Below are 26824 nucleotides of genomic sequence, written 5' to 3' on the forward strand. Positions count from 1 at the left end.
TTTATAGCAGCTAATTTGTTCAAAGCACATTAGGTTTACATTATACATTAACCTGCTCACATGTATCATATAAAATATAAAATCAGTAATCATATAAATTACTTGCAGCATGAATCCAGTTAAAAAAAGCCCAAAATGAAGTCATTGTTACAGAAGTTAACAAAGACAACTTCATATAAATAATGTACTGTATATATAACTTCATCTAGCATTTAAGTCCTGTAAGTTAACACAAAACATCACAAGCTTCCATACATATTCTAGCTTCTGAAAAATCCTAATACTATAGCTATGGTGACACATTTTTACCCTGAATTTCTCCAAGCAATGAGAGAAAATGGACACTCATTTTGCTGAAATATAAACCTAACATTGCAACATTTGACCATTTTTCACCCGAGCCATATAAGGCGCAGTGCTAGCCTGGGGCTACCATATTGACTATGCAGCTTGTTCGGGGCACACATTACATGGCTGGCCCTGCGTACATTTATATCCATGACTGAAGTGTATGTGGCCTGCTGCAGCTTTATACTGCATAATTCATGATGTGTCAGAGTTCTCCACTAGCTGGTGTCTGTCAGCACTGCGTGTCCCCTGTCCCTCCCCATCCATTCCCCCTGAATAGTAATGACAAGCCAGCAAAAGCGCACACACGGTCACAAAAAGACCATAACACAAACAGACCCACAGACACATAGAAGGCAAAAACACATGAACACACATCCACATTTGTACAATTACACACACACACCAGCACAAAATATTACATATGCCCATTACAAGACAATAATGTACAACAATCCAAAATGGCGCAGACAATCGCAAACTGTGACCGTTTTCTCATATGTAAATGTCTGTGTGCACGCTCATAGGTGTGCGTGTGTGTATCTGCACTGCTTTGAAGAGCTCCTGTTCGGTGTCTTATGACAGGCCGTCAGTCTGCCGCTGCTGCAGCAGGAGTGGTTGAGTCTCTGGGGAGGCCTCTAAAAGCTCACAGGGTTCTGGGGGTGGGGAGCCCAGACTTAGTGAAAGCTTTTCCATGTTCATCCACCCTTGCTTCTCCTCCTCCTGCTGCAACGACTCCACCAGCCTCATTCTGCATCCAAATGCAGAGAAAACTCACTAACCCCTACCCTCTAACCACCCATCCCTCCTTGCATTTCCCATTCCATCGCTGCATCTGTCAGTTTTTCCCTACATCTCTGTATTTTCCTTTCCACTTCACCTCCTTTCACCCCCCTCTTAGTTGTTAGCTCTCTTTTCTCTCCCTCCTCAAATTTTGCATCTGTCACTCTTACCGTACATCTCCTTCTCCTCTCCCCAAACTATTCTTCTCGCCCCCCACGTCTTTCCTGTCCTCCCTCGCCTCCCTCTATCCAGTGGAGCAGCATATCCTACAGTACATTAACCCCCATACATCTCTGTAAGCTTCTCCAGTAGACACTTCCCTCGCTGGGAGCTGCTGTCACACTGCGAAGAGACAGTGAGACAGACCCCCCTTTCACACTGAATAACTGGTGAAGTCTCTAAACTGTGCCAGAGGCTTTAGCCCTGTAGCAAAGGCCCTGATGGTGGGCCTGGACTTTAAAACAATAAAAAAAAGTACAAAGATGGTAGCTGTCACAGAACTGACTTGGACGAGATCGAGAAGGGAGGCAGATTGTGGGAAGGAAGCGAAAGATAGACGTGCACATTCACAGCAGCAGCAGCAGCTGTAGCGACAAACATCTTGTTGCCTGAGGCATCAAGTGCGTGCAAAAGTCTCAGCATGCACGTGAGAGCTTGTTTGTGTTCACATTCCCAAACCTTGAATTCTAATCAGCCTCAATGATGAGCGGAGAGGAGCCTAAAAGCAAACTGATCCCTGAGCCACCAATCACTCATTCCCTGATCCCCCAAACAGCATGACTAAGAAATAGACAAATGTAATTAGAAGAAAACTGTTTACAACCAGTTGTGTTTTAAGATCATATTTAAAGGTGCAGTGTGTAGAATTTATTGGGCTTGGAACGGACTTGCTCAAAATTCAATATAAGTATGCTTTAATTAGCATACAATCATCAGAAAATAAGAATTGTTGCGTTTTCGCTACTTTAGATTGCAACCAACTGAAATCTGCATTTGTGACAGTGTTTATTTATTGAGTACTGAGCACAGCTGTAATGAGGAAGACGAAGAAGAATGTGGCAAAATTGTTCTATGTGTGATTCTTTGACCATGAGGAGCGACCACAATAAAGTTTTTTTAACTTTTGTACCTTAACAAAGCAAGTAATAATTTCTTTTTTTGTAGACGGAGAAATCAATTATTTCAAAACAAAGACCTAAGCAAACCTAACCTCAGTATGATTGATCTGAATAAAATGGAAATATGTGTGAAAAAAAATCTACAACAAAGACATTTTTCCAACAAAACTAATTTATTTGGAAATCTCTTCTTTTTAGATATCTGACTGAATCACCTTGGACAAAATCAATGTATATCGTAAAATTTGTCCTTTGATGGATTGTCAACTGTTATTGAGGTGCAGATGCTAACAAAAGAGAGTGAAGCGACAGAGGGAGACAAAAGGAGAAAGGCAGGGATCTAAAACACTATATAAGGTAATGAAATGTGTGATTGCCTGGACTGTGCCATTACTAGGGTACGAGGTCCTCAGAACCTTCTCTGCCACAAAAATGAGGAGGAGGATAAGTCATTATGGTTAGGTGTGTTAACACATTCTCTGTAGATTTCACACACACACACACACACACACACACACACACACACACACTTTCTCTCCTTCCTCAGCATCAGAGCAGCACCATGAGGAAATTCATTTACTTTAAGACGGGCAGTAAAAGGATGCCTCGTAAAAAAAAAAAAAAAAAAAAAAAAAGGTCCTTTATGTGCAATCAATACCTGAACCAATGAGCAAGCAGAAAGGCTCAGTTTGCCTCACTTAAACACGAGAACTGTCATGACTTGACTTTCTATTAGCTGGGCTGCTTCTCCTGAAGGACACTCCATGAAAGGTTGCAATGGGTTATGAGAAAGGTGTTGCTGCAATAGATTGGACATACCGTGTGTCTAGCTCAACCATGAGGATTATAGTCTTTCTTGGTTACCTTAAATCACTAACACTGCAGAGGTAAAACAAACCAAAGCCCTGAGTCTTATCACAACATTGTGTTTGATGTATTCCCATGCATGAGAGCAAGTAGTGATATGGCCTTTGCAATAAAAACAGACTGACTTAATACTCAGTTAAGCTATCATGCCCTATCGTATATTGTGCATCGAGAATTTGTGCTATTGTAATTTGGATGTGGCATGGAGCCTATGAGCAGGGATGCCACGCTGATTAATAATGGCTTCGATATGGGGTAATTCCCATACTGCTGCAACTGCAGTTCAAATCGTCCATCGTGCCACTGGAAGAGGTACAAGCTCATTACTCACCATGGAGCACAGACACACACACAGATATAACGGACACACACACACACAGCCACAGTGAATATAGCATAGGGTAAGCACTGAAAACATCTCAGCATTTACAGATCAGCTGTTTTGTCGAGGTCAGAGTAAAGACAGCTCAACAAAGTAAGAGTAATCACTGGCTTTTTTAAACAACAGTGTAGATATGCCAACATAACTAAAAGAACAACTTTGATCTTAAGTTCCTTCCTATGGTAATAGCCTCTTTTCTTTTGTCCTTTTCCTGTTGGATCTGAACAATATGAAACACCCACTCACTTCATGCTAACTCTCCTACTTACTTCTTGTCCCAGCTCGACACATTTAAAAGTCCAACCTGAGCTATTTTTGAGGAGAAAAATGTAGGAGTGCAACTGAAATGAACTCTTACCTGTCTCACATCTCTTCCCAGTAAATCCTTGCTGGCAAACGCAGTTGTTTGGTGACACGCAAGTCCCACCGTTCTGGCACAATCCGTCACACATAGCTAGAGGTAAACCAGAGGAGAAGAGCCATTACTCACGAAGATTAACGAGCATTAACTATGTAATTAGACCAGCAGCAGCATATGTATTTGCATATAGAATATGAGCTAATTTGGTGATGTGATTCATTATAGGTTCTCATGATATTATTGTGCGTGATTAATGCATCTCACCAAGGTTAATTCAAAAATGTTCATTATCCATGGGTAGACTATTAGTTAATGTGTCCCCAAACCACAAAGAAGTCATTGAAGTTGACAGAATACAATGGAAATAAATGTACATAGGCAAATCGTACCCTGCTCGCTCAGAAGAAAGAATCATTCAAAACAGAAGAAGCTCTGTTCAGTAAAAGAAGCACCAAACAGTGTTTCAAATGGTCAAAGTCATTATATGGGTTATTTTGTCAAATTCTAGAAACCTCCTCCAGAGTGGTCTTGGATATTAACCAAAATAAAATTTGATAAAGAAGGTGAAAGGTACATTTCTTTTAATAGTTTTTTCTGCATTTGGGTAAATAAAACGTTTTTTTTGGTGTCTGTGGCTCCTTGTTCCTGCCAACTGGTCCCTTACTGACTGACACAATGACCTTTTGTCAAAGAGGAAACATAGCTGCTGATTTTATGGAAAACTTGTGGTTTGGAGGAGGAAAGGAACATTTTAAAAACTGTGATGTTGTATACATTGTGAACCTATTTGGGAAGTATTATGTTCACACCAGCAAATTCTCAAACCAAAAACCAAACCTCAGTATATTCAAAGCCACTTTTAGTATATATTTAGATACCCTGAAACTGAAGTCAGAACTGTGAGGCCTCATTTTTTAAATATCTGAATTTGATAGCTTTTATCCTATTTTCTCTGTACCCAAATGTTCTAATTAGCCTTAATGATGAGTGAAGAGAAGCCTAAAAACAGACTGATGCCTGAGCCACGAATCATTCATCTCCTGATCCTCCACATTATGATTAAGAAGACATTATATTCAGAGTATTTTTGCTTCTGATTTTTATGTGTACAATCACAGTACAGTTCCCCTTTAAATTGATTTCTAATCAGCGGATTGATTTAATAGCTTAAGTCAATTTTCTAGTAAGAGCATAGAACTCCAACATCAGACAGATAAAAGGACCTAAACCAGGGTCACATGAGGCTTTACAGTGAGTGTTTGTCAGTGTTGTTTTTACGGTGGTGTTTACCTTTGCAGACTGTCCCATTGCCGGTGTAGCCCGGCTTACACGAGCAGCTGTGTCCTCCAACCATGTTGAAGCACAAGGCATTCTCATCACAGTTGTGGAGTCCACTGAGGCACTCATCATGCTCTGTAGACAAGAAAACATGATATTCATTGATCCCAACAAGCTTTTTAGTCATATACATACAGTACATACAGGCAACAGTTTTGGATATATTATGCTCACATCTGCAAACCACTGCAACCATCAAGAAAATAACACTTGATTAAAGAAAGCAAAATGTTTATTTTCCTTGTAAATATGATAAATGATTGCCTCCGGCTGGTAATTTGTTTCACTTTCCATTAAGAAAAAACAGAATTTGAGACTCAGTCTTGGATTAAATGACTTAATAGTCAGACAGCTGTTAGTCTAGTAATAAGACATCAGTGACAAACAGCCAACTGGAGGACAAGCTATTTCTCCATTTGGCATCATGATCTGTCAAAGCAAAATCTTTTCAGATGTTTTACTATAATTTGCTACAATTGTTTGGTACAATATGAGGGATGGAAGTGTCTTAATGATGAATGGCTTCTATAACAACTAAAAATAAACTCCTTAATTGGTACATATACATCCGTGTGGTAGCAGCTTGGGCTTATTAATATGTTCCATTTCACATTTATGAGCCACTGTCCTCTAGTTATAGTGTTGTAAATTTGCACAATTGACCGTTCAGTTCCCAGGGAAATGTTTTCTGTAAGTTTCACACCAGCATTAACAAAATGTCCCCTTAGAGCTAGGACACCCGAGCTCCCATGCCTGTCGCTGTGGAGTTAGTGATATGGTGTGTTATGAAAATCCCATTGAGAAGCTTGACTAATGGCTACAGCCCATGTCCAACTGGCAAACAAATATCTTCCCTTCTATGTGAAGAGAATAGGACACAGAGACCAATGTGGCAAAATTAAAATGCAAAAAAGCTTCAAGGATACACAAATCAAAAAGTCCAAGTACACATATTATTATGATAACACATCTAAGAAAAGAAATGTGTGTTAATAAAGCTTTAAGCAAGTTAAAAAAGGGTGTTGTATTGTTTGATAAAATCTTTAATTTTATTGTAACATCAACACTAAAGAAATAAAATTAAATATCATTATTGTAGTGTTATACATGTAATTGAAGAGAGAGTTAATAGCCCCATTAAGTCACTTCACCAGATAATATCTATTGTAAGTCCATAAAATGATTATTATACAGGGCACACAATTACGACACTAATTAAAAGTAGTGCTCTGCAATCTTTTTTAATATTCTTACAATACATGTTAATGTTTCCTTTCAGTGTAATGTGTGTCCCTCCTACTCAAACTGAACTAGCAGTGTATTTATTTTTGTTTGCTGGGTGGCAATTATGGATAGTAGACAATTAAGGCTAGATATTATTAATGGTGAGTAAACCTTTATTTTAATGCAGTTGTGTTATATCATCGCCTGCATCTGGTGCAACCTTCATAAGACAGATATATGATAACTATTGGGGAGTTCCACATTTTATTATTACCATTTCTTATATGGAAGGAAACATCATTTACATATAGGCCTTCAAAGTGCTATAAATGAGCCAGTTTGAATCTGCAGGAGGGGCGTTTCCTTATCTTTATGATGCTTTCCATATCAGTATTTATTGTCAAGTAGCTGTATGCTCAGATAAATGTGATTAGATTTGTCTGGAGGCTGCTGGATCTTAAGACTTTACTCATCTGACATAATATAATGTTTAGCTGTCATGAAAGGGCATATCATCTGCAATTTACAGCTTATATTACACAGCAACCACAGCTAACTGTTTGAATACTAACCAATTTTCATTCTGTTAGTATCAGCTGGAGCAATTCCACAGCTGTGTGTCAAACTTGTGAACTAACCTTTTGCACCACTGATTACACGATCAATGTTTGCCGTCCTTAAACTGGAGAGCATCGGTGTGTGCTGACTTATTGAACCTGGCCTTATCCCCCCAGAGCCTCCCCCATGTTTATTTACATGGTGCAATGTTTTTTTTTTTTTACATTTTCATTTTTAATCCCTGCTGCATACCTCCAACACTCGAACTGTGAAAGCACCTTATTTGAAAATCTCTTCTAATGCTGACTTAAGAAAGAGACTAAATGGTTAAAGAATTGTAGAACATTTAAGCCTTTTACTTGCGATATAAACAGGCAGTTTAATGCACACCCTTCATCTGTCCCTGAACACAAAAGCAGATCTTTATCCCACCTAGACCCACAAAAAAAAACAATACTCCTCTATCCTATTTTGGAGATTCACATAAATATGGATTTCTGATAAGCATTTGCTTACTGCGCACTACATCAGCTGAAGTGCAGAAAATGTTGTGGACCTGTTTTAACCTTTGTAAAATCTTCTTTTTTTATGTAGCAACTATCTATTTGGCAATGACCCAGAGGACACAAAGCAGATTCATGAAAGGTTCATCTTCCAGAAACAGTATTTGTAAAACATTCAGTAATTTGGTCATTATTATCTTATTTTATTATTTCATATCCTATTCCCATCTTTTTATAATGCAGAGAGAACATTCCGAGGCTGCTAAAATGAAAAGTAATGAACTAAATGTCTTTGTGTTAGTCAGTTTGGATTGTTTCTTTTTATTTTAGTGAATTTCTGGGCCACAGTGCGCCTGGTAGGGTAAGGAAATAAATGTTTTTTTATCAGCTGATTTCTCTTGCATATTTTGTTCGGATATTAGGTGGTTCCTTCCTCACCAACAGTGATACAATATTTTGTCTGTAATGCCTTCTTACAGGTTATTTTCCCAGAACTTTTTAAATGCATACAATTGTGCAAGACAGTGGGATTGGAGGACTCAAAGATGGCACCTGAAGAGTGAAAGAATCAGAAATCTGAATGCTTGTAGCAGAAGACCTGAGTCACATCATCCATTTCCTTGCCATCATCCAATCCATTATATCTCCTGAACAGACCGTGGGCTCATCCAAATTGAAAGTGACATTGTGATGAGCTCCTCCATCGAGGGTATGATGTATGTGTGTGTATGTGTGAGATGGATTGAAGGGCACTTAGGAGGGCCCGCTGCTCTGCTCTTGTTGCTGCATCAGACACACACACACACACACACACACACACACACACACACACACACACACACACACACACACACACACACACACACACACACACACACACACACACACACACACACACACACACACACACACACACACACACACACACACACACACAAACCTGCTGTTGGACAGAATTAAAGTCTGCTCATGGCATATAAAAAACAGTAATAGAAGCACAGGACAGGAGAGAGAATAAGGTGTTTTATTCCCCAAGGTCACATCTGCCAGAGCAGGAAACAGCCAGCTGTCAGTCTCAACAGACAGGGCAACAGAGCAACCAGGAGCTCTGTGTGTGTGTAGAGCGTGTGTTAATCCTATGACACACACAAGAGTTTAGTATTGGTTACTTTTGTTATTTTAGGAATTTAGGCTTATTACACTACAGCGTGAGCAGTGTAAGCGATTCTAAATTTAATCACCAACAAAATCCTCAAAATGTGCGTGCGTTCACATGAGAGAGGTATTTCCTCGCTGGACTGCTGCTGCTCAGGCTGCAGACAGATAAACAATCAATTATGTACAGCCTGTCACCAGGGATCTCTCTCTAGCTGGCTGTTTCTCCTCCTGCTTGACTCCCTCCACCTTCTGCCAAAACAACACCAGCCTCAGCCAGGTCTGACCTCAGGCTGCTTTCTTGAAAACACTGTAGCCTCGACTTTGACTTTGAGATTACAGGCCTTTGAAAGCACAGTGATCTTATGATACATATGTCAGGAAAAAACCTTCTTCAGTTTGTCTGCTAGAATAACAGAGTGAGCCTGGGTGAAACACAACCACAAAAGAGCGAAGAGTAACACAGAGCCTGGAATTCTGATTGTGTGGAGAAAGGTTGGCATCCCTTTATTGAAAGTAATGAATGATTTCATCAATGATTACATTTGGAAATGTGCTTTACGGATACATTTCCTTAAGGCACCAAAGATGCATTGTTAACATAAACAGCATGTTAATTTCGATAATAACAAACCAAAACTATTTTTTTAAGGAATTGCACCCTCAAAGCATCTACTCTGGGTTACATTTTGTGTGCCAAAAGTTGGATGTCATTGGAAACTCGCTGCATTGTTTTACTGTACTACTGGAATAGGAGGAATAGTGTTGTTCTTCCAGCTCAAACACAAGGGCAATAAAAGAAGAGTAAGACCAGTGGAATAATTTCTAGCCAAAAGAAAGGAATTATTAGAGTAATTATTCAAAGATAGCATTTACTCTGACATCAGTATGAAACTTAAAAGTACCCTGTAGAGTTTTTGACAATTAGTAGTGCTGTGGAGCATGCCGTGTCCCTGTTTTGTTTGTAATGTGCACATGGCAAGCACACAAGCAGTATGATACCCATTCCTGCTGCTGGTTTCACACTATTCTGCTGACCGACAGATAGCAGAACACCAAGGGACACCAAGAAATTTAGCAACTCGACAACAAAGGTGAGAAAGAAGACTGCAAGCTGATGAACAGGCATGTAAACAATGTAGGATTTGAAATGCTTTTTTTACAGTTGACTTTGCAAATGTTTTTATTGAAATGCCTTATAACATGTAAGACACTCCTATAAGAAAACCATAATGTAAAGGTTTTATTGGTTTACAAGAACATGTTTAAATGCCAAAGACATCTCTTTTAGCAAATCTTTAAGACTTTTAAGTCAAGTTTGCTCAGGTTCCTTTCATATACTTGGATATCATGGAAAAAGGGGGAAAAACCCCAGTTTGTCCAAATCCCCTTCAGCTGTCAGACCCTTTGAGTCACCAGACTGAAAGTCTTCTTTTCTGATCTCTGTTGTTGACAAACCCCCTGCTCCACCTCTGGTCTCTGTCCATCCCTCCCTCCTCCTCTCCATCTATCCTTCCTTCAGTTCTCTCATGCCTCAGGGGCCTAGGTCTGGTTATCACAGGATTAGAACAAGGACACACAACCCGCATACACACCTTGGGCACAAGCGCTTTTACACGTACAGATGGCACACACGCACACCTCAGGACAGCCTTCTTTAATAACATTCAAGGGAGAGCACAACCAATCCGCTACCTTTCATGGATTAGCTGCTAATCTCACTGAGCGAGGAGCACCTCAGCACTTTGGGAAAAAGACGAAGAGTAGAGGTGAAGAAAGAGGAGGAATCTTGACCTTCAAGATCAAGGATAAAGTGTGAGTCAAAGACAGGGGCACAAGAAAGTTGGGGATGTTTCTCTTGCTAAAGACTCTACTAGATACAGGGCCTTGGCTGTGTCAGGGCATTTGGTTGTACATATTTCATTTAAACAAGTACATGAAGCCTGTGTGTTCCAGTGTACCACCAGCTGGGATCGGAACTTGTGACCTCCATCACTGCAGGTGGTTTTGATAAAATACAGAGTTCTGTCTGAGCTCACTGACCCCTTGACAAGCTGAGGAGAAATATAACCAGGGCTCCATGCTGTTTCGCCCAAGCTTAAATCTGCAGATCAGTCCTTTAATCCACTATTCTGCGCATAAACACTGAGCCATGAAATGAACCACAGTCAACTTAATCCTCTTTACTAGGCAGACTGGTTTACATATGACACTGTAATGAATGTGGAAATATGGCTATCAATACTGGAACATTGTTCCTGCTGAGTTTGCAATTCGTTAATTGATGAAAGCCATTGAAGATGATAAAGACGCTCATATATCATGGGAATGTACAATGTCAATGGGTACTGAAGGAGATGGCTTAATGTTTCCTTCCACAGCTGTAATATTTCTTCTATGGGCAACTTAGAAGAATCAAAGCTCTCTTTGGACTCTCCTCAAAAAGAGGCAGATGTTCAATTGGTATTAATAAACAGCAGATTCCTGCAGCTAATAGCTTAGCATATTCCTAGTTTTACTGTCAATTACTGCTAGGACTAGAGAGGCGACACTAAACTCAGCATATCAACATGTAGCCTATGAGGAGAACTGCTGTGGTGTGTACTTCACGATTCATTTTTTTTCATTTAAGGACCCTGATTGTTATTGTTGACATGTAATTTGGCTATAACTCATCTTTCTAATATTGGCTAAGAGGTGAGATGCAGCTGTAGTAGTGATTGTGTTCAGAATCAAGCACTCTGGGCTCTGATGGTGGATGTGTGGGAGCTGATAGTCCAATAACTCAGTGGGAAGATTACGATGGTAATTTGCCTGAAGCAAGGAAAAAGTCATTACATCAGGCCTCTGCATAAGCCTTGGTTTAATCACATAAATTGACTTTTATAAGGAGACGCATAGCTGTGTATTCCACTACAGTGACTTGAAGGCATTTTAATAGGAAACTACATAAAATATAGTGACACAATTTAATCCACTGGGTTTGGGGGTATTAATCTTCATTGTGAATCTTGGGAATGAGCACACAGTGGAAGAAAGACAAATGAGTAAAACAATAAAACTTGCCCGCAGCTCAGAAGATTAAAGAAAACACAGTGAGTGAAATCATATAAGGTGCAGTGGCTGTCTAAAGATAATATGGAAAAGGACTGAGTAAGCAAGGAGTATTCTTTCACTAAATAAATCAAAAAAACACATTGAAAGAGATGAATGCGCATTTGTTACTCCCTTAAAAAAAAAAAAAAATCTCAATCTCAATTCTAACTTGTTTATGTATTTCAGAAGCCTGTTCACAAAAAGTCACATCCTTGTCTTTGCTCTATTATTTCCTGATTTCCATTGACATGGGGAGAGAGAAACTCTGCAGGGGGCCCAGATGGAGCAGGAAATGGGAGTTTTCACCGGGTGTTTGTTGTGTCGCTGAGTCTTGCGGCTTTAATTCAAACTCCAATGGCACGGCAGGAAGCTGCGGGCCTACAGTAAATCCTCTGGCGAACAGCACGGCGGCAGCCAGGCCCTTCACTCTGCTGCCGCTGAGTTAGTTTGCATTGATTCAAATTGCTTTTTTTAATTACAGACACAGAGGAAATGCAGTGCGTTGCCTCCTCTTCGGAAATGAGTCACACAGGGAGCTACTTAGCATCGTGTTTCACGAGATACAAACAACTGGTGAGGAATAAGGTGGATCTGCCACCCATCACTGTGGAATGACACTGTGTTATTTTTGAAGGACAGATATCGCTTTCGAGAGGGATTAGTGACTCTGATTTTTTATGTATTTTACACATGTGGCCCTGTATTTGGCAGATTAAATCAAACGAATAATTTTAAATAGACATTGTACCATTACCATACCATTGTACCTGTACCCTACAGAAGTATTTCTGTGTTTCTACACTGAGTAAACCTTGGCAGTTCATCTTTCCAGATACATCCTGTATTTTTCCTTATCAGATTCATGTATAAACATTACATTTTTTTAAAACAGAAATCCAATATTTGGATAAAATAAAGATTTTTGCACTTCAGAGTTAAAAATGATACCACTATGATGCCTGTGTGCTAAGTGTGAAACCTGCCAAGAGTGGTTAACTTAACAGACTGGAAGCAGAGGGAAACAGCTAGCCTGTTTATCCAAAGTTCAAAGATCTGCCTTCCAGAACTTTAATTCAAACACAATTAACATCGTGTGACTGTTAGCTAGATGAAATTCTGTCCAACACTTCTGTGCACTGTCAAATCACAGTGACAGTAACTTAGAGGAATAACTGCTCCTACTGTAGCTTGTGCTTGCCAAGAAACAGTTACAGCATATAACTTCCTCTAAAAACCACAAAGTGATGTTTTTGCATTATTGTTTTTGTACAGATTAAACAAATGAGATGTAACGTGTTAATTAGTGAGCAGATATTTGGACAGAGCATGGCTGTTTCCTCCTGCTTTAGGGCTTTATGCTAAGCTAGTGCACTTGCCTTATGGCTCTAGCTTCATACTGTAATTAATGGAGAAATATGTGAGACAAGAAAGCAAATAAGTGTACAGTATTTCACTTATATTACCCCTGATTTTTCATATATTTTCCACACAATCTGATAAATCTACATAACATTGCATAGGTGTTTTTCTCTCATATTTAATGAAGTGTGTCTCATCTAGCGTAAGCTGAAGGCAAACTGTAGCAGAAGAAGCTGTTATGAGCATGTTCGGTAACTACCACAATTACCCAAAACACAGTCAGAGGTCAGCAACTGTGAATCATCCAACACAATCTTTTTAGATTGATTTGGTTTACTTTTGAAATTGACATTGGTTTCAACTGTGATCAGAAACATACAGGTCTGTCGCCTCCACTCACAGTCTCTCTAGTTCTCAGGTTATCCATGACTTCCTCTCTCCTTATCACACATGCAAGCACAGTACAGTACTTTCACACACCAGATGACTGTAGACCGAGGACTGTGCACACACACAGACAAGTCGGGAGTCCACAGACACTCTGACACTTCCAAATAGGCCTGAATTTAATCTTTGAAGTAAAGTTTCCAAAGGATAAAAGTTTTCACACCAGCTATGGGAATTGCTTTTAAAAAGCTAAGATTTGCAAGCATATCAACAAGCAACAGGCATGTCCTCCGTTATCCACACACATAATGAAATGTGCCAGAAGTTGGGTGAGCATTCCTGTGGAAGCCTAGGATGTTAAATGATTTTTTGATCTTTCATCGTGCCCTGCAGCAGATATCAGGCTGTGCCATCATAAATCTATGATCTGAGGCCACTGACAGGTGAGTCCACTTCCTAACCCAGACCTAAAGTATCTTTAAACTACCTTTGAATCCCACCCTTAAATAAGCAAAGAGCAGATCATGGCAACCCATCCTTTCATCTGCATTCAGGCGACCCCACATTGGCTGACCCCACTGACTTGATAAGCAGTTTCATCTGAATGCCATGCTCAGTAGTCCTGCTTATCTAGCTCCATTTGTCTTATAAATAGTCACTTGTTATATCAGAAACTCCTCTGATTGATTTAATGCTCCTTTAACTGCTCTTGATCCTTTGTTGTTGCTTTACATTTTTTTAATTTGTGAACTTTCTCTCTCCTGGTGCATTTTATATGAGTTGAATACTATGTTATGCTTGTTAATAGCAATTGGTTCGTGTGTATATTATATTGTTGGATACAATATAGTAGATTGTGTTTACAATCTCAAGCACAATCCACTTTAGTCACTATTCATTTAATGTTTTGTTGTCATTATAATCTAACCCTAACCCTAACCCTAACCCTTGTGCAAATAAATAAAAAAAACAACTAATATATTATATGTCTGTATAGACTAAGCTATAATAGCTGATCCAGCCATCATCACTGTTTATCTAGCTCTGTGACTAACAATAAATAACCCATATTGTATGAGGGATCCTGAAACCAACCATGCCTGTATACAATAGGTTAAGCTATCACCGGCAGCAATCCAACCAACCATGCCTCTCCAGCTGCTTCATCCTTGCAAGCAAGATACAAATCTTTCGATAACATCACCAGCTAACATCATCTTCTTACCTACTACCATTCAATGGAATTTGCTGCAGTGTTTGCCATGTTTTTATTGTTTGTTTGTGGCTCTACCCTCTTATAACCAGTTCAGTTTAAAGGGACAAAATCCCTACAGCCAAATTCCACCAGACAGACATTTGGTTTTCTACAGTGTTCCACTGCCTCTTCTGCCAATCCTGTATATCTAAGCCATTTCCTCTCATGAGTCATTTCAGCTGCATCCTCCCATAGCGCCATCAACTCCACAAAATGCACAACATGTGATGTTTCTGACTACAATATAAGATTTCATCTTAGATTACTTCTTAGGTACTTCTCTTGAGAAAATATGAGCTGTTTTCCTAGATCTGCTCTATTTTAGTAGTCCACTTCCTACCTTAGCTCTGTGGTATTTTCACCACAATGAAAAAAAAACTGGAGAAGGTCCAGTGAGTTTACTTCTAAGAGTTTACTCTCAGTGGATGCAGATAGATGCTTCAGTACTTGGTTATGTCTCCAAGTGTACCGCCCTTGAATCAGGCTTGTTTTACACCCTGTGTGTGTATGTGTTATGTGTTTAATATGCTGGAGTGAGGCAAAACAGAAACACAAAGACTTGTCTCACAATAAAATAGAGTTTAGTGATGCACATTAACGCTTTCGTATAGAATAAATATGTGTAATTATGGAGTTGATAAATTTAAAGTTTTAACAAAGCAGGAGAGAGAGAGGCAGAGAAATGGGCTTTGTAATCTAAACAAAGGGAATGCAGTGAAAAATTGATTCAACACTTTCTCTCAGTGTTCAATCTTTTTTCTACCACTACCTCGTGCTGAATCATAAAGCAGTGTGGCTGGTATTGATTTGTGTGTGTGTGTGTGTTTGTTTTATTTTAATGTGCTAGTGGTAATAGGAGCAAAACCAATAGGAGCAAATCAAACTCTGACATTCATCCTTGTGCATATTAAATGAACAGAGCGTGTATAATTGCAGGGTGACAGATTCACCAAGAAGTGTCTCTAACCAGGTGCCGTCTGGAACATGATGAACGAAAATAGGGAGAGCCGGTGTAGCACATGGCCAAGTGTCTTTTACAGGTGTTGTAAAGTATTTGTATGATAACTCTCTCATCCAATCTCTCTCTGCACTCTGACGACTCACTATGTTTATATCTGAATGTCTGGCTGCCTCTTCCTCTCTCTGTCTCTGGAAGTCTGTATGTCTCTTGGCTGCAGAATGTATCATCATGAAATCAAATATCATCCTCCAGTGTAAGACAAAGGATGCAAATTAAATCATTTTTCACTTGCAAACACCTTGGTTCATCTCCTTAAAAGCTCTTTTACTAGAAATATGTAATAAATATATTTAGAAATGGCCAACTGAATCTCTTCAACTATCCTGCACATCTCTTCTTGTCTCAAAAACAAGACAATCATCAAAAAAAAGTTTCTCTGGAAGCTGAAAGTTCACAAATCCAAAAGAAACACAGAGCTTTCTCCACTTTACTCCTGCCTGCCTGTCATGGAGCCAGCAGAGGAACTCACCTGTGCAGGAATAGTCATCGATCCTGATGTAACCTGTATGGCAGATGCACATGAAGGAGCCAGGAGTGTTAACGCACATGGTGTTCTCCCTGCAGTAGTGCTTCCCTTCAGCGCACTCATCAATATCTGAGGAGAAGGAGGAGAGATAAGGTAAGCTTGGTGAGAATTGCATTTCTCACAATGTTCTTTGCAGTGACGTCAAATTATCTTATTGGATTATGTTTTGTTTCCTTCTCATTAAAAGGTTAGTAAATGGTTATGTCTTATATATCAATTCACTTTTACATAAAAATATGCAAATATTGTACAGTAGATTACAGACACCTTCTTTTGTTGCAGATCAAACAATATCTTGTCATTTTTAATCAATATTCTGCATCGATACTTCAAGCCTCAGATCTCGAGTTCAAGCCTCATGTTCGGTTTTAGTATATTTGTTTGTAATACTCTGATGTTCAATCACAAACATTAAGTTCATATACCATATTTGTTGGTGTACATATTTGTAGTATTGCATCTGTCTTTTTAGCTTGTCTTATTTTAAAAAGTTGGTGTGGATGTTTATAGGCTTTCTGAATTCATTAGATATGTTGGAGCGTGCCATAATTGCCTTTGTCTTTCATTCATTTCCAAATAAGGGCTAAGACTATAAGACCATGTAGACACCGTTTTTAAAGGAAAATCCTGCTTAGTTTGAGTTTCAATAGGGAGGATATATCTTTACAGCACGGCCACAGCTTTTTATTGTGGTCTATTTTAGGTGCCTCTTTGAAACAGATTCAGGATTGCACGGGAACCACCTTGTACACTACAGTATGTCCTAGTTGGTTCTTGCCACAGAGGGTTCCTAAAGGCTCCTACACAGCCAGTGGGAAAGGGCTATTTGTCTTCATCAGTGAGAGACAGAGGTCGAAATGCAGAGGGTTCACGAGAGGTGGGCACTGAAGCACTTAGGGTTGCACCACTCGATTTTTCAATCTATTCAAAGAGAAGCACTGCACATAGTGGCTTAGCTGCTTTCCTCCAGACTACCACTGTTCATTCAGTGCATCCCTGTGCTTGTATTCTGTGTGAGTAATTATTTTAGGGTAACAGTTATGCGACTAGCCAAATTAATTTGAAAGGCTCTGTGTACCCATACTGGTGTTTTCAGTTATTCACAGAGTTGAGCCAACCTATGCTGTGCATTATATGAGGTCATGAAATGTACCAGTAACAATGATAAAGGTGTGTGTTTTCATTTTTTAACAGGTGATGTCAATCAGTTTGATTTGATTCAAATAGTTAATATTGTTCTATTTGAATGAATGTATTCATCATATATAAAGTGAAATTACATGATATTAATTTAATTTCAAATATTCCTAAAAAAAAGTGCAATTAGGCTAAACTAGCACATCTGGTTCCAGAAGTAATAGTTGCATTAATTTCTCCTATTGACAATGTTATGTAACTCATAGTTGGAGCACTGCCCGTATGGTCTAAGCAACCAGAATAACTGACAAGACCTGTGTGGGGGTCCAGAGCCATACTGAACACTGACTGTAAAATGTTAAAGGATGGTAGGTAGCAGCACCTAACCCATTAGAATTAACAACCAGCTCCACTCTCTACTCAGAATTTAGCCATTTTTAGCTTGCTAATGTGGTAATTTTGCCATGGCATTCTGTACATTTTAATGTTGAGTGGTTGAATATCTCAAGTAGTATCTCAGGTTTCCAGCAAGCTTGACAAACAGAGTGCATCCCCAACCTGCCCAGCTTTTAACAGCAGAAAGATGGAATAAGGGGGGACTACTGTAGAGCTAAAAAGCAACTGAATATTTGTCATGTGGCCAGAAACTCACTTCAAAAAGAGAGAACAGAGAATTAGCATTTAGTTTCACTTGATTAATTCAATCTAATATTGTGTTTATGTTAGCCGATTTCTCACGTCACCATTTGTCTGTCGCTAATTTTTATGATAGTACGTAGTTGGCTAGCTATTTAGAAAGACGTTGGCCGCATCCTCAAACCTGTTTATTAAGCTGTGATTCATCAACCCTTTCTCTACCATTAACATGCACATTTGAATAGTTAGAAAATCTGTGGGTGACAATTTAGATGTCTGGAACCAGGTAATTCCCACTTTGCTCTGTCTCCAGTGGATTCATTAAATAGGAACTTGTTTGGCAAAATGTTAGTGTAAAAAAACTCTACACCCAAGTAATTAAAACTTGGTTAGTGCAGCTTTAAGAACATAATTTATTAGATTGTCCTTTGTATTTCCATCTCATTCTCATGATTCCATATTTGGATCCATATTAGCTGTTGCTAAGGCAACAGCTATTTCTAGGTTCTAAACTGCATGCCAAACCATCAGACAGAAGATGCACAACACTGCCAGGGTAAACAAAATAATCTTGATAATGTGATGCAACCAAATGCAATTCGATGCAAATACAAGTCAAACTGAAAAAAACACCCGAACGTGTAATGTGCACCAGAGCCTTGTTCCTGTTGATAGTACAGGTCAAATGTTGAAACTTTGTGAGAGACAAGCTCCACAGTCCTTGACATTAGCAATTTATTATTCATTCACTGTATTCGGTGTCTGTATGAGCGCAAGAGGACATTCACCTCTGAATATGTTCTGTGCCAGATGCTTTTGCAAAGAGCACTTGAAATTGAATTTCAATAGATTTGCATTGGCATTCACTCGGCTCGCATGTCCTTGGGTAGAGCACCGCCCACCACCCCACAAACTAAGAGCTCAGCACCTGCCTACAATTGTGGCATTCACATTTTCTTGGTACTCTTCCTTTCATAGTTTCATCAATATGTGTTGCCTCTAGCTTTTCAAAAGCGTCACGGATAAATGAAGCAGGCAGACAATTGCCGACCACCTATGAAAGTACACGTGTCCTTCACTAAATGAATGGAGTCTAATTAAAACCTGTGACTGGCTTTGGAAGAGAGAGAGAAACAGAGATGTAGACAGGGTAGGAAGAAAAAAGGGAAAGTAGAGGGAAGGGCAGACGCATCATAATTCAACTTCACTTAGTCTGCTCTAAATACCAAACCACAGTTGAGTCTTATGCAGGCCTACATACTGTGTATTGTTGTTTTTGACTTCACTTTTTTCTTTGATACATTTTTAAATATTTCAAATATTCTATTTATAATGTAGTTTATCTTACTTCTGTATGTTTTTATATATTCTGCTAATTCTGCTCGTAACTGTTTTCATTAAATGCATTGTATGTATCAAATATTTTGTTTATAATGCTTTATATGCAGTTTATCTCACTTCTATATGTTTTTATATAGTTTGCTAATGTGCTTACTGTTTTTATTGTGCAGCCCTCTGATGGATTATAGTGGGCTATGAAATACATTTTGACTTTGACTTGACTTGGCAGACAGGAGGGCAAGTAATCAGAAGAGCTAGACAAGACTAGACAAGTTATACTGTAGAGATAGAAAAAAGACAGCCTGGGAGAGGGTGAAAGACATAGATATGAGATAGTGAGTGAGATTTAAAGGTGGGGCAGAGGGAGGTGGAGAAAAAAGTGCAGGAAAAGTAGTGTATTAAATATAGAAAGATGTAGAGGGTAAGCCAGTGTGAAGTCAAAGTGGTGAAAAGTGTGGAGAGTTTGTAAGAGAGTGAACAACTGAATGAGAAAGCAAGACACAGAGATGTAGATGGCGTAGAAAAAAAAGAGGAAAAAGCTGTGAAAAGTATTAACTGTCACAGAAGAGAAAGAAAGTAAGGGAAATTGTCCTCAATTGCAATGGTAACCTTGAGCTGAGGTCTTAGGTGACAGTTTTCCTGGTTTCTGATTGGCTGTCCATGGCGGTGGCTTTGATTTAGAGCCTATTAACTGTAAGACACCATCCATCCTGCCCCTCGTGACAGCAGTTACGTTTGCTGAAACAATATGTTAGGAGGTGAGATGATGAGTGCCACGGCACGAACGAATCTCCATCTCCATTAACGCACTCCATTTTCTTGATTGGTCTGTCACATGGACACACGTGATGCGCCAAGGAAAGAAGACTGGCCAAGTGTCAGCGGCGGCTTTTACCGCTGAATGGAGTGCTCAGGGTCAATCTGTTGTCACGCCACGATGGATGGCCAGAAATGGCCGTGTTTTTTTTTCTCTTCACCTTTGTACATTTCAGCATAACTATTAAATCAATCATTGTCCAACCTAAGGAGGGTGAATAGCTTGGCATTATTAGTTAATCTTAGTTATTCATGAAAAAGGAGGTCATTAAGTTCCTGCTGTCAGACAATAATCATGGTAATCTAGAGCTACTCTAGTTATTTTACATAATGCTATATGAAAGCAGAACTACTGGGTGGTGATGAAGTAAGAACATCTAAAGTTGCTAAGATATGTATCATAATTCAAGCTATTGAAAATCCATTACTACAACATAACCTTGCAGCAATGACATGTAGTTCACTCCATTTACTGACAAAGGGATTATATATTTTCAAAAAGTGATATAATATTGGTTTTTTTCAGGGGACTTTAAAATCATGCTTGCATTGCTACTAACACTGACAACACATGTGTTTCACACCATGTGCAGTTGTGATCATAGGGTGTGGTCAGAGGTGTGCTCTGTTTCACCTATAAACATCCAACAGTGATGTCACAGTGCCCTGACATGCCCTGGATGACAGTCCCATATCAGTACAGCAAGATGAGAACCATTGGAGGATAGTAAAAAACACCTATTTAAACTTGTCCATGAAAGCACTGCTAAGGAACAAATATAAGGCTAAGAAAGAATAAATGGAGAAACAGCTGTAGATTTTTGATTCCGAACAAATTAATCATTATTTAACATCATAAAATCCTGAAGGGTGGAGTGCCCTAAGTAGCTTAATGAGTAAGACACATTTTATGAAACTGTGATGGTTCTTTAACTCCGAACAAGAACCTCCGTTTCATGTCATACTCCTCTTTCTCTCCCTAATTTTCTTTGTGATTTTTAAAAAATCACAAAGGACTCAATTTCTAATAGAAGGAGCTTAGCTAATTTATATTTAGCACAGGAACATGTTTCTTTTTTTAGAAAGGTCAATGAAAGAAACCCTGAAAGCCAAATTGCTTTGAGTTACAGAAGCTAGTAGAGCATCAGTGAGTCAAGGGGTAATGTCAGCACTTTGGATAAGATCTCTATAGACTAGTACTGTTGACCTTGATACAGGCCGAAACTGCCTGCATATGACAACCTACTATATGATGACCTAAATCTAGTTATTCAAATATACAGTAATACTATACATGCTATTGTCAACTGTATTTATGTTGTTGGAAGTCATAATTGTTCATAGTAATAACGAACATAGTCATAGTCATATTTTTGTATTCCTACTATTGCTCATCCAAGTCATCCCACAACTATGTAAATAGGGAATAGAAGCTTATCCCTCTCCCCTTGCATTGCATGTAGTTCTAACAGGGAGCGTCCTCGCTATCTGTGTTTCATACTGCAGTACACCAAGGTCTGGGAGTAGGGAGATAACGCTGCCATTGCCTTTGGATATCCCACAAAGGCAACCGAATCTGTGCCATTCCACTAGCAGTCCCTCTCTCTCTCTCTTTCTTTCTGTCTCTCTTTTTCTCATCCACCCATCACTTCCCTAACCAGCTCAATTACTCAAACAGATGGTTTTCAATAAATGGCAGAAAGACAAGACTTGCCAAAACATTGTCTGATATTCCTCACTAGCCAGTTCCCCCGTAGCCAGACATATAGCAGAGAGACAAAGAGCTGCTCCTGCTGGCCAAACAGAGTCCCACTCAGCAAATAATCTCTACAGTTGGCCTTGGTTCCTCATGGGTGGAGAAAGGTGTCAGGAGGAGGATGTGACAGGATGACTCTTTTGGTTTAAGAGTGACACCAGATCAAATATTGAGTCATAGCTGGTTTTCAGGATGTGTGAAACAATATGCTTTGCTGTTGAACGTTCATGTGACTATCACATCCTCAAAATTAGTTTTTCCTTGTAAAAAAAAAAAAAAAAAAAAAAAAGAAGAAAAGAAAAAAATCCTGATCAAAATTGTTACTTTGTTTTTTGGATTGTAATATTTTGAAAAAGCAAAACACACACATTTGGTTCCCCTCATTTTCAAGAATAAAATATTTTTATCAAAACTGAAAAAGTGCTGTATGGGCAGAGTATGAGGGAAATCTGTCAGCCAAGTTGATTAACTTCCATTTAGCCCTCAGCTAATTTGAATGGGGACTAAAAAAAAAATTGAATGGCACTTCTCTTCTTGACTTTCCAACTCTTACTGGAGGGAATGGATGAAATTCTGATAATGAAACCGGACATTTTGCAGGGGTTGTGTGACATTCAAAACAATGTTTCCACTGTTTTACTGCCACAACAGTAGCGATAGAGTAAGATATAATGGAGCCTATGACATAGACACTCACAATTACTCTCACTGCCAGAAGGGGGAAACAAAAGTCCTGCACTCCAGCTTTAAATTAATTGATTATTCATTTAGTCCTGACATGCAGTATTGCAGTTATATACATTATCTTAAATTAGCAGATCCAAATATGAGATGCTCAAATTGCTCTGTGTGTTTACAGCCCAGGTATAGACTTTTCCTTTGTTGTGTTTTGAGTATTTATGGTTGTTAGAATATTGTGATGCTGCAAGTTGTGTTGGGACAAGAATCTAAACTAATCTGAATATTTCCACTTTCTTTCATTCAGAGGAAAATTGCTGCAAATGACAAGGGAGTGGGGTGTTTTTTAATCAGTTTTCTCCTTTACTGTTGAAATCTTTAGAGTCAATTATAATTTCATTTCTGCTTTAAAGGAAATCACAATGAGAAAAGAACTCCAGACAAAATGAGTTTCTTTGAAATGGAACAGAGCAACTTGTTTCTTTTTTTGAACCACTGCCTAAATATAATGTACTTTTTTAGGTGATTTAAAAAAGAGAAAAAATAGCTTTATGTATCCTTCCAACATACTAAATTAGACAATCACTCCTGAAAAAAAAACATGCTCAAAAAAGACCAAAACAAAACTGCAAAACGTCATTGACAATTTTGGCAAGAGCAGAAGCCAATTAAGATGACTGAGTGAAGAGAATCCAATTAGGAAGAAACAAGAGTGAAAATCTGCATTCTGAGAGCGCAGCCATTGTCTAAATACCAGACACTCACACTGTGATCAATCACTGTAAATACTTAAAGGCCTGCTACCTGACTTAGAACAATGAACATCAAATAACGAAAAGGCAGGGGAGGAGTGTGTGGGCCTGCTGGAGTGTGTGAACATGTGTTATTGTTTCTCTTTCTTTATATGTTCCCCAAAATTCTTGCATATTCAACACATTACACAGACAATTTCCACATGGGAAGAAAGTCTCATCCAATTTCAACAACACTCATGAATCCTAATGTGCTACAGTAACATCTACCAGCCTCTGAACTACTGTATCAAGTGTACATGTGTGTCTATATGTCACATTAAACATGCACTTAGCACACTTCGATTTGGCATTACTTAAATAAAGCCCAGTGCATCACATAGACAACATTGCCTAGGGTTTTGCTTTCAATCAAGACTCTCATTAATCTGGGAAAGATTTTCCACCCCATGTACATTGATGGAGCATCATCATCCATCACTCGTCAGACTGTGACCAAGTGTAGCCTGTAGGCCAGAGGTCTAAACAATGAGTAACAAGGAGCAGAAATGGTGCTCTATGCCAAAATCAAACTTAGTTCTGCAACCCATGTGTTGATACATTTTTTTTGTTTAACTGTTGCATTTTATTTAATATATTCATCTGTACATGTTATTTGCTGCTATTATTCGCTGCCGTACACTTTTCAATGTAAAGCCTCATAAATGTAAAGCCATATAAATATAATTGCCATGCGTGCTGTTGGCAAAGATGTACATAAGGACCAGTATTTTATATATAGAGTAAAGAGTCATTTTGATTACATCTAGAGCAGGATATTCACTGAGATTAAATTAAGATGAGATTAATAATTAATTAATTAATTAATTTTTCTAATGCAATTATTACAGGGTGAAACACATGAAACAGATCACCAGCTCATCAAACAGCATGCATTTTATATCATAACATTTAATTAAATTAGGTCGTAAAATCCTAAATTCACAAGACTCATGGAAACTTTAGAGTCACCTACAGCAGCAAGAAACAATTATTTTACATCTTGTAGGGGTTTTCATTGCAATACCCAACACCTTCATCATGGTGTAATGTGTCCACAGCAGCATCACACAGCAGTGAAATGAATAAAACTCCATCTGAGAATAAAGCGGTCAATGTGATCCCATCTGGAAAATGAGCAGAAAAGTGACTTCTCCCATGTGACATTTGAAGGATATTGTTTGAGCTGTGCTGCGATACTGTTATTTACACTGGGGGGGGACTGTCTGGATGATGGTGGGATTGTCTGTTTTGGGTGACATTTCAGCGGGGTCACAGAGGTGAAGTGTGTGTGAAAAATACACAACCAGTCAGGATATGTATGTGTTTGCCTCTGTGTGTGATTCATCTGTGAGTGTGTGGGTGTGGGGTAGGGGGTGGAGGGGTGGGGGGCCCGGAGGCTCGAGGCTCATCCCGGCAGTGATTGAGTTTTCGGAGCTGGCTGTGCTCTTCAGTCAGTGCCAATTAGCCTGCTGCCACCTTGTGACATTCAAAAGACAGCAGCGGCAATCGGATCGGCCTGTGTTTACACACGATACGCTTACACACACACACACACACACACACACACACACACACACACACACACACACACACACACACACACACACACACACACACACACACACACACACACACACACACACGCACACGCACACACACACACATAGAGTCATGGCTTACAGCCAATAAAACTTCAGCCTGTGTGAAAGTAGCTCAGACGTTTTTAAAACAATTATCTCTCATATTTAAATAAGCCTACAATATTTAATCCACATTATCAGTAAGAAATTAGAGATCTGGTTATTGGATAAACAATATTCATATTTAAAGCCTCTACACACATAGTCCACACATATTTTCATTTATATTGCCTAATTAAACTTTGTGTGTGTGGTTGGTTTGTATCTCTCTCACTCTTGCTGCACCCACTAGGGCAGTATAACTCATCCTGTTATTATAGACCTTTTCCACAGCAGATATACTGAGTTGTCATAGCAGGAAGAGCACAGATGCAACCATTGACATTAACAATGACTGCATTCTTTTCGAGTGTCCAAGTAAGCCAAGCCAGTGAGCCAACATGCACCTAATGAGGGTCCTGAAACCTGCCCATGTTAGTGGAATATAGCCAGGATTCATGTTTTTAATTACACCTGTGCTTTTCCTGCTTTGGCATTTTAAACACCTGTCATTAAAAAGGTCTATTCATATTGATACACAGAGTTTTAAGACATTACGTAATTATGTCAATATAACAATACTTGCTCTGCAGATCGTTTTGATTTAATTATCATTTATTTGGCAGTTTAATTAATTAATTATCAATCTTCTGAGATATCCATCATCAATATTTCTACCTCCAAACCAATACAACAGAGGTTAATAGTTATTTATATTTCCAGAAGCCTCGGTTTCTCTGGATAATTGGTGCAACTCCTTGTAAACAGATTTCACTGAAACTGTTGACTAAACTATCTTCATGGCTAAATACCACTAAAGGTAATTCAGAGAATTATGTTGTTGTAATTTGCTTGTATTGACCTTTTTATATTATTGTGGGCGAGTGAACTGCAGATGAAGTCTAACCATTTGACTAAACTTGGCACATAAATCAAAATGATGTTAATTAAAGTACAATATCCCTGATGAATACACAAAGACAGTAAGTAAGTGACACTATCTAGGAAACACTTAACATCTAAATAAAATCCTGTTGCATACTTTGTCCCCTTCCGTCTTTTATTCAAGAGAATATCATCTTGCATTTCACATTTCCCATATTACTGCTACAACAAAAACACCCATGCAGCCCTTCTTTTTGAACAATCCTGACAGAGAATTTCTAAAGTAGGGCATTTCAAAACGAGACAACAATGGGAGATGTCTCTCTGCCTGCAGTCCTCTACAATGCCGAGATGAATAATGGTATTATCTCAACACGTTGAACTATACTGATTGTTCAATTTAGAGACAATCACACAGTCTGTCACTTCTCCGCTGCTCACCCCTCTGTCTAATTCCAGCCTAAACACACGCATACATGTAGCAAAATAGGACTTCAGCCTGACCGTGCTGAATTGGATGGAGAAAAAAAATTGAGCTCCTTTTTTCTGTTGGAGAACTCAAAACACGCACACATACACAGACATGCACCTGCACACATACACACAGACATACACAAAGACGGGGCTAGTATCCCCTTGAGTTTTCCCTACTGCTGCCTCTATGAAAAATTTACACAGAAGTGATCTCATCGGCTATTTTGAGCCCATCTCTGACCTAGGAATGTTTTAAAGAGCTAGTATCTGTCTCTTTTTGTGATTCTTGTCTTTACATTTGACAGGACGCCAAAATGTTTTTTGGGGTTTTTTTTGTGTGAGTGTGT

General features: G+C 38.9%; 1 protein-coding gene across 2 annotated transcripts in view; it reads right to left on the reverse strand.

Moving 5' to 3' along the window:
* nell2a (neural EGFL like 2a) overlaps positions 1 to 26824 on the reverse strand; it is a 73420-nt gene that overhangs the window by 18114 nt on the left and 28482 nt on the right. For both annotated transcript variants that reach the window (XM_053318999.1, XM_053318998.1), the window contains exons 13-15: positions 16225 to 16350; positions 5150 to 5272; positions 3857 to 3952 (exon numbers count right to left, since the gene is read on the reverse strand). In XM_053318999.1, coding sequence (XP_053174974.1) covers positions 3857 to 3952; positions 5150 to 5272; positions 16225 to 16350 — 345 coding nt within the window. The remainder of the gene's footprint in view (positions 1 to 3856; positions 3953 to 5149; positions 5273 to 16224; positions 16351 to 26824) is intronic.

The sequence above is a fragment of the Scomber japonicus genome, chromosome 5, assembly GCF_027409825.1.
Source record: "Scomber japonicus isolate fScoJap1 chromosome 5, fScoJap1.pri, whole genome shotgun sequence".
Taxonomy (NCBI): Eukaryota; Metazoa; Chordata; class Actinopteri; order Scombriformes; family Scombridae; genus Scomber; species Scomber japonicus.